The sequence below is a fragment of the Pseudorasbora parva genome, chromosome 25 (genome assembly GCF_024679245.1).
Source record: "Pseudorasbora parva isolate DD20220531a chromosome 25, ASM2467924v1, whole genome shotgun sequence".
Taxonomy (NCBI): Eukaryota; Metazoa; Chordata; class Actinopteri; order Cypriniformes; family Gobionidae; genus Pseudorasbora; species Pseudorasbora parva.
In genome coordinates, this window is record NC_090196.1 from 24766541 (window position 1) to 24778609 (window position 12069).

The 12069-nt window shown below is 37.2% G+C and overlaps 2 protein-coding genes across 2 annotated transcripts in view; one reads left to right on the forward strand and one right to left on the reverse strand.

Moving 5' to 3' along the window:
* Nucleotides 1–2144: 2144 nt before the first annotated feature.
* LOC137065445 (aminopeptidase N) lies at nucleotides 2145–11987 on the reverse strand. The gene is made up of 20 exons (XM_067437079.1): nucleotides 11436–11987; nucleotides 9710–9852; nucleotides 9125–9258; nucleotides 8861–8987; nucleotides 8519–8673; nucleotides 8310–8423; nucleotides 7470–7613; nucleotides 7311–7376; nucleotides 7149–7214; nucleotides 6767–6939; nucleotides 6605–6681; nucleotides 4943–5076; nucleotides 4798–4853; nucleotides 4538–4685; nucleotides 4327–4418; nucleotides 4052–4162; nucleotides 3081–3248; nucleotides 2862–3002; nucleotides 2671–2752; nucleotides 2145–2540 (listed from the first exon to the last, which is right to left on the reverse strand). The coding sequence occupies exons 1-20, from the start codon at nucleotides 11963–11965 to the stop codon at nucleotides 2388–2390; spliced, it is 2814 nt and encodes a 937-aa protein (XP_067293180.1). The 5' UTR covers nucleotides 11966–11987; the 3' UTR covers nucleotides 2145–2387.
* Nucleotides 9782–12069, forward strand: part of wu:fa25f02 (uncharacterized protein C11orf24) — a 32883-nt gene continuing 30595 nt past the window's right edge. The window contains exon 1 of the mRNA XM_067437081.1: nucleotides 9782–9907. The gene's annotated coding sequence lies outside the window, so the exon portion shown is untranslated. The remainder of the gene's footprint in view (nucleotides 9908–12069) is intronic.

Genomic DNA, 12069 nt, shown 5'->3' on the forward strand with positions numbered 1-12069 from the left:
TTTGTCATAAGAAAAATCCTTTACCCTTTCTATTTACTTCATTTTGTCTCTTTTCAAGGTACTTCTTCAGAGTATTTATACACACTGGTTGATAGTAAGTAACATATTTCTGCTTAAATTCTTCCAGGTGAGGTTTGAGCATATCTTGTGTAATATTTGAAATCACTTTATAAGTAAAAGTGTTGTTAAAGTAACAGAGCTCATCTGTGGTGGCCGCATCTTTTGTTATCATCTTTCCAGTATTGTTAGGGTCCAGCAGCTCACAGACAACCAGAGTCTGATAAACATCAAGACCTGTGAGGGAAATCAGGGAGAAGAATTTCATAGACTGACCTCCTTACATGCAAACTACTTTCAACAAAAGTTTCAATAATCACAAATTATGACAGTTGTCTTTTTTTTCTTCTTTTTTTTTTCTTTATGCCTCCAATAATATAAAATATTTTATTGTATGTGGCCTACATATGGTGTTTGGTAAGTTACTCTAAAAAAGTAATTAATTGCTAGTTACTAATTACATCTTCAATAGTGTAATAAGATTATTGTACAAATTTCTCTCTCCAAAAGGTTTTTAATTACTTTCGAAAACATCGATTAGTTAAGTGATTCAAGGATAGACATGAAACGGCTCTTTTAATTCATTCAAATACAAAATATAAAACTACATCAATTATTCTTATTAACTGACCAAAGTTTCAGAAGTGAGAAGGATAGATAAAAACATGCATTTTAACAAAAAACTAGTTTTGAGATTAATTCCACTATTGTATTATTTATAATTGTTATAGAGTCTATATTTAGTTCAATTACATGCAAAGTAACTGTAATTAAATTGCACAAAAACTAAGAGTAATCCCTTACTTTACTTTTTCAAGGGAAAAGTAATTAAATTACAGTAACTAATTACTTAGTAACTAGTTACACCCAACACTGGTGGCCTATAATCTGATTAATACAGGAAGACAAAAAATTGCGTCGTCGTTGGCTTATGTTTAAGTATACTTACTGTCATTTAGGCTGCCTTGGCTTATCAGTTTGGATCTTCTCAAAAAGGAGCTATACATGTATTCACTTATAAACTTTATGTTATCTGAATTATAGCCACATCATCCTCATTCGTCGAATTCCCTCTTGGAAAATATGTCCATGACTTATAGTCGTCCAAAGTTGTTGTGTAACTAAATTCAGGAAACTGTGTTTTCCCCTTAATGTAAGTTGAAAGCAACCACAAAGAGTGTCCTGAACCTGAAACACAAAATGCTTGTTGTTGTTTTAACAGTAAATAGTGATTTTCTATCTATTTCTCCATCTAAAATGTGATTTGACTTGACCAAGGACCATGACTATCACTTTCATTTTACATAATGCACTATGAAGATTAGTAGGGAGATAACATGAACAATAATCTTTAGTAGAAGTAGGCTATACATTTTAACAATTCAACCTTTTTGAAACTTACCATTTAAAGATGTTGGAGGAAAAAGCACAAGTAACACGAGGATTCTCTCCATGTCCTGCCTTCTTTCAGTCTCTCATGTTTTAGAAAAAGATGTGCACATTTTTAATCTAGTATCTCTCAATAGATAACACTGTGTACGTTTTTAATCGGGTGTTGCTGTCGAATACGAAAGAAATGGATCTTCAGGTTCCTCTTCACATTCTGCATTCCATTCTATTTTGAGCGTTAAATCACACATGCGCTGTTGTTACCACACCTGTCCGCACAAGCACACATGTCATTATTTGAGCGTTTGCTAAAAACTTAATAATTAAGTTGAAAGGCAATGCTACTGTTTTACAGTATTGTAGAACTTTAGTCCCACAAAACGCTTTCTTAGAAAAAAGAAATGCAATATGTTTAGAAGTGTTTAGGCCTACACAAGAATAGTTATAGTATAGTATAGTTATAATATAGTATAGTATAGTATACAGTAGTATAGTATAGTATAGTATAGTATAGTATAGTATAGTATAGTATAGTATACAGTAGTATAGTATAGTATAGTATAGTATAGTATAGTATAGTATAGTATAGTATAGTATAGTATAGCCCTTAGAAGGCTCTTGGTAGAAATATTTAAGATTTTATGTTATTTAAGATTCTTTTTCATACATGGTACAGGAATGTTCAGTAGCCTAAATGTGGTTCTTTTACGAATGTTTCACTCACATTATTTATTTAATTACAGACCAAATTTTTATTTAACAAACAAGCAAAATCATCTGGACAAACATTGAAATATTTGCAAAGTATTTTTTTCTCCACAATATACACAATCCACCTTTGATTTGTGGTTAACCAAAAATGTTATTAAAATGTTATTTTCTATATAATCACACATATAGATACATATGAGAATGACATTATTTGTGCAATGTGTAATATTTTAAGCAGATTCAGCCACCAGCCAGTCTGTGATTTCTCGCTGGTTTTCAGACACCCATTTGATATTTGCTTTAGTCTTCTCGATGGCCTGTTCCAGAGCTGCTGTCCCTGATCCAAAGCCGATCGCTGAATTGTCACTCTTAAACTGCAGAAGCTTTTCACATGTAGAGATATGTGGGAAAAAGATAGGAAGCCATGAGTTTAAATAGAGTGAGTGTTTCAAAGTTTGGTCAGCTGTTTGAATTACAATGATATTGTTTTGTGAACCAATAGAATATACACACCTGCTCAAGTTCTGATTCAGTTGAAAATGTTTTGGTTACGCCACTTATAAGGCTGGCAAAATTAAAGGACCCAATACCATACCTAGGGACACAAACACATTTGTTCATCACATTACTACATTTAAACTGTATTTCAATTAAATGTTTATGAACATTTCTGTATAAGCATGTGTGTAGTTCATAAAGCTCACTCTGTGAACATGTATGCCCAGTTCTTCCTCACAAAGTCCCAAGCCAATGTCTGACCATCTCGGTTGCCAGCAATATCCACGATGACAGATGTAGCGTCCTGTTTGCGTATCATTGATGCATTGAGCGTGTACCCAAGGTACCTATATTTATGACAAAAAATGTATTATTCCTATTGCTTAAAAGTCTTTGTATGTTCCCAAAAATACTATCTCGCAAACCTTTCTAAAAGCATGTGATCTTTTGCACAAGCCAGGGATGACATGAGTTTGTCAGCTTCTATCGCGATGGTGGCGTTCTTAAACATCTGCCAGCCAAAGTCCCACTCTTCGGCGCCCCCTGTGGCAATAGCACTGCAGTACACTGTAGACCTCAAGTTGGGGTGAATCCTTTCAAAAAGAGAACTTAATTACATCTATGGAAGAAATGTGGATGGATAAGACTCCGGGCCTTATTTTAATGATCCGGGCACATGGTCTGAAGCGCACGGCGCAGGTGCACTTAGGGCGTGTCCGAATCCACTTTTGCTAGTTTATCGACGAAAAAAATGCTAGGCATGGCATGTGCATGGTCCAAAAGGGTTGTACCTATTCTCTTAATGTGTCATGGGTGTGTTTGGCGTGTAACATGGAATAAACCAATCAGAGTCTCATCTCCCATTCCCTTTAAAAGCCAGTTGCACTTGCACCATGACGGATTCACTATTTACATGGCAGAATTTACGAGTGTAAAGACTGAACACTTATCCAGAGAAGAATCTGTTTATTTTTAACATTAAAAAATGTTTGTGTGCTGCTGCGCATCCCTGTGTGTGTAATAAGCAGAGTGTACGTGCGTTGTGTACCTGCTTATAGATGAATATTCCTAACGCGCCCTTTAAATAACACAAAAAATACTGCGCTATTGACTTTAGACCAGGTTTTAGTTGGTCAAAAGCACAGTTGATTTCAGTTGCCTCAAAATAGTAATCGCCCTGAATACACCTTGTTTTCAGACCAGCACGGCCATAGGCGAAAAGATGAGTGCGAGTGCATTTGCTATTTAAACATTGTACCGCTGGGCATGAAAATGATAATAGCCAAAAACACTTACGTCGCGCCTTTTGTTTGTCTTATTTCCTCAATATAACATTGGATTGCTTGCCTGGAAGATCAAAATAATAAGTGCCCTAATGCAGAGTGGGTAAACTTACGGGTTGTGGTTTGGTTGGTCCATCCACTGTCTGTACCAGTCTGTAGTGAGATTTTGACATTCATCTAAACCAGTGCTGCAAGCAAATCTAATGGCATTAACTTGATTGTACCTGCAGAGTTGAAAAAGAATAACAAATATAGGCCAATTATTTATGATGTACCCCAATACACAAAAATCATTTCAGCAACAAAAAAGACATAAATAAATTAAAAAATTGACATGAAATGAAAATGTCATCATTTATTAATTTAAAAAAAAGTTATGGACACTTACTGGTCTGTATGGCTAGTGGGCACACGGGCCCAATCTTCAGTAAGAGCCTTGAAATGTTCAAAAAGGGGGGTCACCTGCTTCTTGGTGTAGTTCTGCAACATGAAATTCAAAATTCATATTAATCTGAAATCAATATAGCCTATATCTCAGCCACATTTTATAAGGAAGGATATGTTTGTTCAATATACAGTATGATAAGTATTTTACAGACCTGTAAAAGTTCATAGACATCAGTTTGTGTAAACATGAGGTAGAAATAATCCAGATTGTTGAGAGCAGACTGCCATGGCATATATTCCCTTTCTTTAAATAAGTATTTCGTAGTTCTTAGTGCTAAAGTGACAGGAATTATCTTCGCCCTTTAAAAAGAATTATGATTTAGTATGGAACTTAATTTAAATGTGCATATATTATATTGTTATACAATTATAATTGTACCTAATTCTCTTTATTTTTGCTACATCTTTTTACCTTGCAAGGTTAAATGCATCATCCACTATCTGAGCTCGGTTTATGACTGGAATTACCTTTAAAAATAAAGAAAGAAAAAGATAAATATGGTCAAATGTAATAATTCGAACTTGGTCTGTGATTTTAATCACGTCTCCGTCTTTACCTCATGGTTCTCAGTCAGTTGATTCAGGAGACGCTCCCAATTCTCAGTGTCATAGTTCACTCTGTAATATCCTGTGATGTTCAGGTTCACCAGCACCCACTCATTTCCCGTTGTCTTCATTTCATTGTGAAAAGCTACAATTAGATAATTATTTTAATCTGTTAATTATGTTACAGAGCTGCCAACTCTCACGCATTGGCCGTGAGACACACGCATTTGATTGGTTTCACACGCTCACACGCCACACCCCTTATTTCTCACGCTGAAGTGTCAACCCTGTCGGTCAAATGCCTGAAAGATAAGTTTATCTATAGATCTACCTGATGAGCAACTCTTAATCAGAGCCGGTCGCCTAGGGCCCCGCCTTATCTTGGGATGCCCCGTCGAGAGCGCATTATTGCAGCGCGAAAGTACATTAATGTATGTAGTGCGCGAGCGCGAATCTCTCTGCTCGCGCGCGGAATATAATGCGCGAGCGCAAATTTCTCTCTTCTCGCGCGCGGAATGTAATGTGCCGAGAGCGAATCTCCCTGCCCGTACGCGAGAACTCTGCGTGCGCTCTCAGATACGCTGCACTTGGAAGATTTTTCTCTGGGCTCACTCAGAGAATATGCCTGCACTTAAAACGTGTCCAGTGCAATCGCGAATCTCTGTGTGTGTTGGAGAGAGATGCACGCAAAAAGAACTATACCAAACTAAGCTACTGATTTTAGTTGGTCTGAATCATGGGCGGCCAACTAAAATGGTCTAAATCAATTCCATTTGTTGCCTTCAGTAAATTAAATAGCTCAGTTTTTTTCTGCCTGTATTGGGCATAAGATTAGTAGCCTAATGAATGTGTGCATATTGTGAATTAATTTAATAAACGTAGTCACCTTTCCCAGTAGCCTTCAATAAATTAACGTGTCTGCAAAAATGATTCATAAAACATAAATATCAGTTAACCAGATTTACTTTCTTCACTGACGAAAATTGTCCTTGACATGGTTTTTAAGCTATTGTTATCAAATTTTTTTGGTCTTCAGAACATATTAAAATGCACATATGTAGATCATAGAAATCAAAATTTTCTCGGGGGTGCATGCCCCCGAACCCCCCTAACTAACTCACCTTTGGAATCTCAGTGATTATAAAACTGTGCCTTTATTATGATTAAGGGATGTAGGTCCTATACAGAATAAGGCCTTAATATTTGATTTATAAGTGGCAATAAACAGCCAATATCCTAATATAGAATTGGACCCTAAACTAAAGTTTTACCATTTTTGTCATACCCTCACTGGCCTCACTGGATCCGTCATTACTAAGTTACGCCACTGTCTCTATAGTGCTTTAAAATTGTGTGTGTCTATAGGATGTATACAAACCGCCATATAGATGCAAAAAACAAACAAACAATAGTACCCCATTTAAATGCAGATGCATATATAGAGAGAGCTATTGTTATTATTTATTTGTTTATTTATTTTTTGCAATTTTTGCTTTGTACGGCAACATTTTGGTTGGCACCACCAAATCTCACTCTAAGTTTTTTTGAAAAGTTGGCAGCTCTGATGTTATATAAGACTAATGACAGCAAGTTTGTCCTATTCGGTGCCAGTTGAAAGGACAAAATGACACAATAAAAACTAAATAATTGGCTATTTTTGTTGTTGTCCATACCAGTTCTTTCCAAGAGCCAAAAGCGTGACTGCTTCACATCTGCCTTCATCCAGTTGATTGGTATAATCCATTCATATCTATAAGAATCAGTAAAAATAGACATAACACTAAAGAAAACAACACTATCTGCTCAGGTAGCTTTGGAGATGAGTTTGGGCCTACTTGAATGGAGACGACCTCTCCAATGAAGACTCGGGATCCAGAAGGAAGTGCACCTGAGACACCTGGCCTGTCATAGTGTTGACTGTGACGACAGGGAAGCCCATTTGAAGAACCCAGCGGTCCATGATTTCTTTGACACTTAAGGGAAGAACTGTTCCAGTTTTATCAACAGCCTTGAGATGTTAAACGAGAGAGATGAATCAACCAATAGAGGGCAGTACTGACAAACTTTTTGAGTTTGTTTGGCGTTCTGAGAACATTTTATTATTATAGCCTATGTAAATATTAGTTAAATAATTGAATATTATTAAATATTAAATAAGCATGAGAATTTTTTTACTGTATTCTTGATGCGTTTTACTGTATTCTTGATGCAACTCACAGTTTGAAGGTGATTCCACAGATCCTCACCGACTGTATTTTGATAGGCGAACATAGTAAGATATGTCTTTAAGATAGGGGATATCAGAGTTATCAGAAATTAATTAGAATAAAAAAAGGAGTAATTATCTGATGGAACATAACTGCATTGTAATTTGCTCACATTTAATCCTTGTACGAACACAGACTCGGTAAGGAAGTCTGACAGCATTCTCAACACCGACGCCCCCTGCAGGTAAACAGGGGAAAACACTGATTTTCCTAGTAATGGTCAATGTAACTTATTTCAAACTCAAAGGGAAGGCTATCATACGCTAAGTACCTTACTGTAGGAGACCGTATCAAACTGCTCATTGATCTCCTCTGGTTTTATAATATCTTCCTCCTTAGAAGACAGTGGATGGGAGGAGGCCAAAGAATCCACAGCAAAAACACGGTGTACATCTTTAAGGATGATCAAGTCTTTCTGTGGGAGCGTAAGAAATAAATGAGAATATGTCTATGGTAAGTATTTTCTAATATACATGTTTTCATGCTTAAGAATATGTCCATAATATTGTTTTCATAACTTTCAAAAATTAGAAAAAATAGAGAGAGATGGTATAACGAGAAGAACTCCCAGCTGCTGGAAAACACCGAAAACACTCACATCAGCGTTTTATTTTTGTAATCTGATCAAATATTATATTGTATTAAGTATAGTGTTATAAATTTATATACGTACAAATAAAATAAAAATACATACCGTTACATGCATACAAAATAAAAAATATGTATAACCGTTTAAAACGTCATCACAGTTTGAGGAAAATTACAAAACGCGCGAATTTCTCCGATAAATTCCTCCCCTAAAGTTTTTTCCCCCATTAGTAGAATGTAAAAGGTCTCAACACACAGGTCACCAAAACAAAGATGTGTCACCATGTGTGTCACAATAGGCCGCATTTCATCGACGGTATGTACATTGTTTGCTTCAAATATTCAAAGGCAAACGGCTAAACTACTCATGTTGTCATGTGAACAGGAAATTTGTTTAATACAAAATGCACTTTAAAAGATGTAAATACATTTTTATGACTGGCAAATGCTCTCAATTGGCAACCCATTGGCAAGTGCAGCATTGGGTCTATTAAGTGTGTGAACTGTGAATGTGAACACTAACCACATTCCAGGACGGTTCAGCAAAGTCTGCACCAAGATACGACACATAAGAGGCGAAACCTTCATTCAGCCAAACTTCATTCCACCACTTTAGAGTTACAAGGTTGCCAAACCACTGACCATAAACACAAACAAGCCACATTATTATTATATTACACATATAAGCCATTTAAATCCTATTAGATCATATTTTTTTATAAATACGAGTACCATGTGAGCCAGTTCATGGGCTATAATGGTGGCCGTTCTCTCTTTGTTTGCATTAGAGGAGATGACTGGATCGTATAGAAGGTTTGTCTCCCTGTATGTCACCAGCCCCCAGTTCTCCATCGCCCCAAAGTAGAAATCGGGCAGGGCAATCTGGTCTGGAAGGTAGAGAATGTCCTTACATATTTTCACAGTCAATAAACTTCATGAGATTTAGATCATGGGATTGTCCAATCCTGCCAATTAAATCCACATGAACCAGCATGGAGGCTATGTGTTGAGGTAAATTGGAGCTAAACTCCAGGAGCAGGTTTGGATGCCTGTGGTTAAGATGTTTAAACGTACCTGATTTGGAGAGTGGATATGGTACACTGTAATAGTTTTCAAAAAACTTCAGGATTGGCCCAGTTATATTCAGAGCATAATCACCATGGCCGTCCTCAATAGCTTTCTTACGAGCCCATATTCGTATCTGTTCAGAGCAAACATAATTTAGTCATATGCACCATGAGCAGATATGCTGTAAAGCTCATTTTGTGGTCAATAAATGTCAGATTTTTATCTTTTAAAACGACTGTACTGCTCATGAAAAGCAGCCGTTGGCCGTACCAAGGTGTCATTCGCTGATGTAACATTTGTGTAGTCACTGACAACCAGTGCCAATAGATAAGAGGGCATGTTTTTTGTGGGTTCAAATGTTGTCACAGTAACAGGTTGTCCATCAAGAATGGTATCCACTTTCTCTGAATGAGGAAAACAAGCAGTAAATTAGTAAATTCTATCTATCTATCTATCTATCTATCTATCTATCTATCTATCTATCTATCTATCTATCTATCTATCTATCTATCTATCTATCTATCTATCTATCTATCTATCCATCCATCCATCCATCCATCCATCCATCCATCCATCCATCCATCCATCCATCCATGACATATGCAGCATTTAAACTTCAAGGCTTTTTAAACCATTCATTTTAAGATAAAACTTGAATTCAAAGTTTATCATGATAATCCTATAGCTGCCAATGACCCCCAAATATTTATATTACAAGTACAAAGTAATTGACTTTTTATTGTCATTGCACTTTTTGTGTATTATTAAAAAATTTATAAATATACATCGATATTGTATCGTTTACATTATATGGTAGATAACATAGTGTGTGAAACTGTCTTTACTAAAACTGACCAATTTCCATTCCATTTGACAGGGCCACAGTCCCTCTGTCATGGATGAGAGTGATGTGGAAAACCGCTCTCATTGCAGGCTCATCGAAACACGGGAAGGTCTTCCGAGCATGTGTGGGATGCATCTGGCTGGTGGCAACTATCCTGGAGGAAATAATTAGCAATATATCTCTAAGATAAAGTGTTCCTAACACCAGAGGTAGGTACATACCATAAAATAAGCCCTGCGTTATATGAGTATACCATTTTGAGAAACGGTATGTATTTTCTGTGTCCAAACAATACACTTACATAATGATTGAATCCCCCACACATGTGAAATCCTTTGATGTTTGTTATGTAATGTTAAAACGCATAAAAAGCTGCTTTATGGGTCCAGTAAGTAATCTTCCCCCTGTATATGATGGTACAAAGGTTAAACAGAAATAAAGCAGCAAGGGGACTCATCAAACAAACATGTGACCTGCCAACTGCAATAATCTTGATGCTGATCTGCCACAGAGTTTATTATGCACAAGTTCCTGACTGTTGGTATTGCATCAGTGTTCAGATCTTAAAAATCCAGACTGATCTCATGAAATGGTGTATGTATGACACTCCTATTCGTATGCCATTTTGGCGTGCTATCAAGACGCATAATCGCTTTTTTAATCGCGTTTATCAATGCCGTTTCATTCCATCCCCCTACACTGCCCATACCCATCACACACACAGACACACACACTGCACTGCCCCTAAACCTACCAATCACAAGAAACATTCTGCATTTTTACACTTTCAAAAAACATAATTTAGTATGTTTATAAATCCATTTACCTTGTGGACACACACACAGACACATTTTGAACGCGTAACTCAAACGCTTCCCTAAACCTACACATTTGTGTATAATAAAAAACAGGATAACAGGCAGATACGACTGCAGGCACAATTTATTCAGAAAGCACACATATTCCAAGTGTTCCGAGGCCAAACGATTGATTTGTGTGAAGAAAATCCACAAAAGCGATCAGTAACGTCGAATCCATCCGCCAAAGATTAATAATACATTTCAAAAATTGCCGCCTGAAAAAACGTCACGTCTGCTTTGACAGCATTGGCTGTTGCATGTCTCTTTTCTGAGCTATTTTTTAACCAATTATGTCAGCTTTGATTATAAAACGGCATTGGCTCTCGTGTGTCTCGTGACCGATCGCGTCATGCTAAAGTCTAGAGTCGTCTCGTATATCATTTGAATGAGAAATACGAACTAGTGCGTGTGTTCTCTTCACAAAGACCGATCATCATTTCAACGACTAAAACATTAAGATCAACTCTTTTCTTCACATGAAGATATCGTATGACTTCAGAAGACTTGGAATGCGACATGAGTTAATACTATTATACTTTTTTTGGTCAGTTTTTGCAATAAATACATGTGACTGTACATTTATTTTTCTGTTACGTGTTTTATATTGTTGAGAGGGGGTAGGTTTAGAGTAGGAGTGGAGTTGCTCCAAAATATAAAATTATATTGGTGGTATATTATATTAGGTTGGTGGAATCACACGGCATACATACACGCGGAGATAATTTTTCGTTTTAGCGTAGACCTACACGTGGAATCACACCACGTAGACATACACACGGATAGCTCAAAATGCGTACAGATAACACGGCACTTGGCTTTAGAAAGTGGTGTGTATGTTTACGCAAAGACATGTTGCAGAAATCACAGCTGGACTTACTTTTTCTCTCCATTCTCATAATATTCACTCCGGTAGAACCCTGCCAGGTCATCTGCAAGTTCTCCCACAAACTCTGTGTGAAGCTCATAGAGCTCTCCAGCTTTCAGTTTGCCCTTCAACTGTATGACAAGGTACTGCGTCGTCTCCTGCAACCAGGTTTTCTGTATTGAGGGCGCTACTGTGGTACCAAGCGCAGAGAGTTTGGCCAGATATCCATCTGTTGAGGTCAGGTTCAGCTTATTGGAGTGAATGAGGATGAGGTCGGTCTCCTTCAGACAATTGAAGACCACACGGGACTTTCCAGTGAACATAAAGAGGCCATAAATGTTCGGCTGAAGTCGAGGCCAGAGAGTGATGTTGTAGTAGTCTGGAACCAGAGTGTCTGGTAGACGATATTCGTTCCAGGGCTCAGCAGGAAGTCCTGTAGAAGGAAGGAGTTGAATGGTCCACAACCCAATAATGGTGGCCAACGATGCCATTCCCAGTAAAGTACATCCGACGCACATTGAAGTAAAATGAACTCTGGCCATGTTCCCTATCACCACAGGTCAGCAAAGATCAGACCACACTGTGATGGCACTTTATTTATTCTTCCCAACCTTCTCTCCTCCCAAAGAGTATAATGGCTCATCCA